This window comes from Lepidothrix coronata, unplaced genomic scaffold (genome assembly GCF_001604755.1).
Source record: "Lepidothrix coronata isolate B3197 unplaced genomic scaffold, Lepidothrix_coronata-1.0 Scaffold142, whole genome shotgun sequence".
Classification (NCBI taxonomy): domain Eukaryota; kingdom Metazoa; phylum Chordata; class Aves; order Passeriformes; family Pipridae; genus Lepidothrix; species Lepidothrix coronata.
The window spans coordinates 1,658,052-1,664,378 of NW_016690322.1; the positions used below are offsets into that span (position 1 = coordinate 1,658,052).

Consider the following 6,327-nt stretch of genomic DNA (forward strand, 5'->3'; position numbering starts at 1 on the left):
GATAACACATGCTGAATGGTGGTTATTTTTCACACTTCTCTTGCTGTTGAGGTCTGTGTTGGGATCAGTTCCATGTCTGTCTCGTATCTAGGTCTGTGCAGGTTTTGACAGCTCTGTGTGTTAGTGGCAGAGCAGCATTCAAGCCACAAGGAAGAGCAGAAAGGCAAATCTTCAGGTTCTGCTTTCTGTAATGACAAAAGCAAACTGTATAATTTCCATAAAATTTTGCCCAGCCTTTAAATTCAGAGGCCCAGGCTACACATGAAAAGGTATGTCCCTTTAGGTAAAACAGCACTGGCCAAATTACTGGTTCATAAAGTCATCTAATGTAACGAACCACATGGCTTCAGCAGCACTACTGATCCCCGTGGGAGTGCATTCAGGACCTGCCTGTCCTTGCCCAGTCACCCTCCTGGCAATCCACCTTCACAACTGTGACTGATGCTCATGTTTAAATGTCCAAATTGCAGCAGATTCGCAAAAGTCATCACAAAACCCAAATCTGCACAGAATACAACCAGACTCAAGCACGGGTCCAGTATTTTCAAGGTGAGGGGGTATCACTCATACCACAATGAGTCTTTGCAGAGGTTTGGGAAGTCAGCACAGGGGAAGGGGAACAGAACTGCAACCCAGGCAGCTGGTCCCAGTGATCCCAGCCAGCGAGCAGTAGCAGGATGGGCCAAGGAACAAAGATGCAACGGCAGCAGAAAATTGCACTGAGGTGCCTGTGATGCTCAGGATGTTGAAGGCAAAACTGGCCTCCCCCTGAAATGGAGACAAAAGCATTTTATCACTTTTATGACCTGCTGAGTGATTATTTATTTAAAAAAAAAAAGCCTTTAAAACTAAAGGGCTTAATATTTTTGTATTTCTTCATTTCCAACTTGGATAAACCCCTCTTTTTTTATATATTTAATCTCCTTTATTCTGTGTCCAAAAAAGGATGTGATGGTAAGGGAAATTAGTAGCTTGAATGTCATGAACTTATTAAAGAGAAATGCAGATTTTTATTTCTTTTACAAGAAAGACAAAACCCATTGAAACCATATTTTAATAAGAATACTAGAAGAATAAATTGGAACAGGTATACTTATACAGTTTGTCATATAGTATTTAAGTACAATGGGTGGCCTTTAAAATTTAAACTGCGTAGTTGAATGCTTAAAAAATTCCTCACAGAGAATGTGATAGGAAGTGGCAGAATGACTGTGCTGGTGGGACATCTAATGTGCACCCTTGGTGAGCCCTGCACAGCACATTTGACCCACAATATCAACAAGAGAAGTGCTTTTCTCTTTGATTGCATTGTCCAGGTTAACTCCGCTGCTCCCTTGCTCCCACCTGCATGTGACACCATACAGACTCCTAGACTTGCCATCCTGCCTGGTGGCACCACCTACTCTTGCCCTCAGCAGGATTTTGGCCTGGTTGAGCTCAGCTCTGAGGTAGGTGGGTGAAAAGCTTTGCTGGATGCTCAGCTGCCCTGGCTCTTGTGCCTCCTCCTTGTCTCGGCACATCCCTGCCCCAGAGGGCTTTGCTATGGAGCCAGCTCCATCTTTTGTGCCAGCTGAGAGGCTTTTCCATGCTGGGGGAAGCCTTAGAAGAGCTTTTAGGAGTAATTTAAATTTCCTTTGATCCAAAATCTCTGCAGGTAAAGAACTAATGCTATTAGAGCAGGCAATAACTGGTTGCTGTGCTGGAGCCTCCCGGGGAGCAGAATGGGCTCTTCTCTACCAGGCTGGAATAATTGTTCCATGTTCCTCCCCTGTCCAGTACACAGAGAGGGGCTTCAAAAGGGATTGGACTGTGCAGAGTAAAGTCAGGACCATGGTCCTACTGGAATGCACTCAAGGCCAGCTGGGAGTGTCCTGGAGGAAAGGCTAAAATTCACCTTTTGTGGAGTCAGGCACGATATCACATCTTTACTGTGCACAGCATGCTCACAGATGATGTTTAGTGTTGGCTGCCAAAAGGCCACTGAAAAGTGTTCTGTGCATCTCCTTCATTTGCTATTCCATGCTCCTGAATGTCCTGACACTGAAGTACTTCAGGGCACTTGTAGAGACCTGGCCATCCCCAACAGGACACCATGCACACCACCACGCTGGCACTGACCACCACAGCACACCAGCTTTCACTGGGATTCTCATGCTGACAAATGGGGAGCAGGGAAGAAATTCAGGATGCCACAAATGGGAGTGCCTGAAGAAAATCCAGGCAGTGCAGAAGTTTAAGGTTATTTTAATGTCTGCTTCATGCTGCTTTTATCACTCTGGACAAGGAATGAGTTTGGGGTTGGTTATCCTTCCCAAGTGCTGCCAAAGGCACAGCAGACCTTGTGTTATTCAGTCAGGTCCAAATCAGGGCAGCATCCCTGCCCTTATTTAGGAACCAGTTTTGCCTGGGGGGTGTTATCTGTGACACACACAAGCACAAGTTCATTCATTTGAATACGCCAGCACTAATTCTGCCTTGCAGGCTGGAATCTTTTTTCCCAGTGTAAGCATCTTGGACCCACATGTATCTGTGCTCCTGGCTTCAGGGTGGTGAATGGAAAGAAGAGCTGAACTTGTGCTAAAGGCAAAATCTGTGTCTGAGAACAGAAAATAACACAATCTGGGCTGTAATTTCTGGTGCAACGTAGCACACTGTATCAACACAGCTCCACAACCTTAAGCAACAGTGTCCTGTGGTTTGATTTCCATTCTGGCATGCTAAAATGCAGTAAGACCCATTTTTTTGTGGCAATTTCCATTTTTTATTTAGGGAATTTGAAAAATACTTGTCCTGAGGCTGAGCCTCAAGTTATGATCTTGGCATATCCATACCATTAAATTCCCGTGGATAAAAGCAGAAACATCTGGATTCATGAGTGGATGTTGGCTAAATCCACCAGAAAAAAAAAAAAAAGCCTTCAGGGGATCCTAGAGGGTTCTGGCCAGGATAAATAATACAAGAAAACAAGAGTGCTAGTAAGAGTAATTGTAACACTGAAGCCAAATTACAAGATGACGGCCAAGCCCTTTTCACAATCTGCTTTTCCAGGGAAGAGCCCTTCAATTTACACTTAACACACATGTGGCTGATGGAACAAAGGAAAAGTTGAAGGAGGATGAAAGCAGTGCAGAGATTATTCAGCCTTGCTGGTTTAGCTCCAGGCACATCGTTTAAATGAGTAGATGATCAGTTTCCAGTTTGTTTTAAATTTTCTGGCAAGAAATTTTATGCTCTATCCCAAAGTTGGATATGCTTAAAACTCTTTGTGTTTTTATTTTAAGGATCTGCCATTTTGTTTTTATTTCTTAAGGCGAGACTCTGGAAGTGCTCTGCAGGAGACACCTGAGTGCTGAGACTGGAGGAGCAGCCTGGTTATGTCCCTGAGGGGGCCTTGTCCCTGTTCCCAGCTCCCTGGGGACCCTGGGATTGGGGAACATTTACTCCTGTTCCCCCCATCTCTTGGAGGCTGAGCCCTGCCTGGTTAAGCCATATGCTACACCTGAGCTCCACAGCACCCAAAGCCAAGGGAAGTGGCCAAAACTGTTGTCCCACATAAACCTGCAGCCTCTTTGGCTGCACTCTGTTGTACCAGCACTGCTCACCTGGTTTAAAGCTGGTGGAAGGAGAAAGGTTTATACTGCTTGCCTCTTGCACCTCCTTTTGGTGTTTTCAGAGTTAAATGCTGCTGAACAGCACATCCTTTGCCACCCAGCCCCTCCCTCGTGGGTCTCCTCCTTGCACCAGGTCCCCAGAGCTGCCATGAGCATCAGGTCGTGCAGCTTGTCTTCCCCTGCTGTGACAGGGTGAACGACAGCAAGTTGTATGAATGTCGTGAATGAAAGTAAGTTGAATGTTGCTGAAAATGCCCTCAGCACACCAGCCTTTCCCAACACTGCAGTCAGCATTTCTCATGGCCTGTACTTTGCCCACGCAGATCTGCCTTACCTGCACTGACCTTGCACATCACCGTTCCCGATTCCTGGAAAGCCTTGGATGTTTGCCTGCTCTGTAATCTTCAGCTAACGCATTGTGGGGTGAGTTGCTTCATTGTGCAATAAAACCCCACATCGGCCAGTCCTTGTCCCATCCTCCTCCTTCATTGCCCCTCTTCCCTGTTGTCCATGCCACAGCCAACCTGAGGGAGCTGATCTGTTGGCACTGCTCTGGGAGGTCCTTCTCCTTGGACAGGCTTTAGGTTGTCCCCCATGGAGACACCTCCTGTGATGTGCTGTCAATGCTTAACACTCCCTGAAGACTGACACTGGGCTCTGAGTGGGGAAATGCAGGTTTGGGGCAGGACAATACTTGAAGTATGACTGGAAATACCAGTGATGCACAAATAGTGACGTTTAGGCTGCCATATGTTCCAGAGAAGGAATAATCCTGTTTACACTGCAAGGAGTGGGAGTTCAATTTGCCTTAAAATAGCCTCAACGTATCTAGGAAATCCATAAAAAGGACACCCTGGTATTTCTTAGGACATTATTTTCGGCAGATATGTTTATTTAATTTGCTGCCAACATCTGTCATTTCCTCCACTGTTTCCCAGCACCCACAGTCTGGGTCTGAACTGAAAGCTGACAGGACCTAACACAAAAAATTGATTGCTGCTTCCCGTTAGCATCACGGCCATCAAAGTGAAACAGGGAAATGCATCTGCTCATAGGTGATGTTACAAAATATTTGTTTTAGATTAGCTGCTCTCCCAGCCACTGTCCACGTTGGCAGTTGTGTTCCTCCACCCAACTTGGAAGGCAGCAGGAAGGTCTGCTGGAACTGCAGGGCTCTGGGTTAGGAACAAACAGTTTGAGAAGCTGAGAAGTGAAGGAGGAAGCAGAGCTAAATTTAGAACCCCCAGATAAGAAAAATACCTGTATCTTCAGTGCACTGTGGTTTTATTTTGTGAGGCACAAAACATACCTTGGTGTTGCACGGCTGTTTGCAGACTGTACTGACTCAAAGAGGGCTCATGGAAAAAGGCTTTGATGTCTTCAGTAAACAAATAGCAGTGTTAAAAGATCTTCAGTTCTCTTTAGCGTGCTGCAAACAGCTACGTTTGAAGAAAAGTAAACATCCCAAGGTTGATGGAAGGGTAGGGAAGCCATAAAGTGCTGCAGTCAACTCCTTGCTATAAGGACAACAGAAATTACAGTGCTGTGAAAAACTGTTTCTTTCTCCTTTTGGATTAAAAGGAAAAAAACAACTGTGTCAGGGTTTGCCAGCTATGTGGTGGGAATACATGAATATAAAACCCCATGGCTAAGTTATTGCATCTCAATCACAAGAAAAATACCACTTCCACTGGAAAAAAAAGGGTAGGATTCCCCTGGAGATACCTTTGTCCAACCATTAGGGTGAAGGGGGAAAAATGCACCCTTCCTCCAACTCCTGCTTTGACTCTGCTTCCTCAGTGTTTCACCTGCTGCCACAGGGCCACCAGAACCTCCAAAACCTTGCAGCTATGGGACCTCATCCCAAAAAAACCTCACCAGCTTTTATGTTGGGCAGTCAGTTTCTATGAGGAGGCACCAGGCATGTATTGTGCTCTCAGTGAGGAGGATGAGGATTTCACACCATGTGCCTACCTGAGCTTTTACTGTGTAAAGCTTGTTATACCTGCCTCATTGCATGACTTAAAACACCCCTTTGCAAATGCTAAAAAATTAGGAAAAAACCAAAGAAAAGTGCTAAAAAATTATCACAATTACACCAACACAACCCTGGGGACCCTAATTTACATTTATACACTTAATTTACACTCTTAACAATCTAAATTAGGTTCAGAAAGAGAAAGTTTGAGACTTCTCTGTGAAGGGAAATTAAAAATCAGAAGGCTATGATAATAATCAATGCACTGATATTTACTGCAAATTTAAATATTATTAAGAACCTCCAGGGAGCCTCTCACTTTACTTTCATGTTATTCTGAGCATTTATCTGTTTAAAGATAGTTCACATGAACTAGGAAATAAATAATTCAGATATAGTTGACTTTTTCATGTCTCTGTAGGATCACTAACATCTTTCCTTTGATAACACTTTTGTTTTGCTTAACAAAACTCCATTCCAAATGGGACCAGCGAGACAAAAACTCCATCCAAAGGACCAGGGCTTATAAGAAAAAAACAGGGGAGGGAGGCAAAAATTCCAGGAAAACAAAAAATCTTATAATCCCAAAGGTAATAAGTATCCCTCTGGCAACTCCATACAAGCTCTTCCCTTCATTGTGAGCCTCTCCCTGCTGGATTTGCAAGGAGAGTTTGTCACTAAAGCCAAGGCAGAAATGGCTCATAATAAACAGCAGCTCCTTAGAGACTGTAGCCATGG

General features: G+C 44.6%; 1 protein-coding gene across 1 annotated transcript; it reads right to left on the reverse strand.

Annotated features, from left to right (window-relative positions):
- Window positions 1-560: 560 nt before the first annotated feature.
- On the reverse strand, window positions 561-6,117 carry TMEM212 (transmembrane protein 212; the record flags this gene model as incomplete). Its single annotated transcript, XM_017827718.1, is given in 3 exon segments — window positions 561-630; window positions 632-768; window positions 6,061-6,117. Coding segments are annotated over 3 exon segments (264 nt in total), but the record flags the coding sequence as incomplete, so codon positions are not given.
- Between the last annotated feature and the right edge of the window lie 210 nt (window positions 6,118-6,327).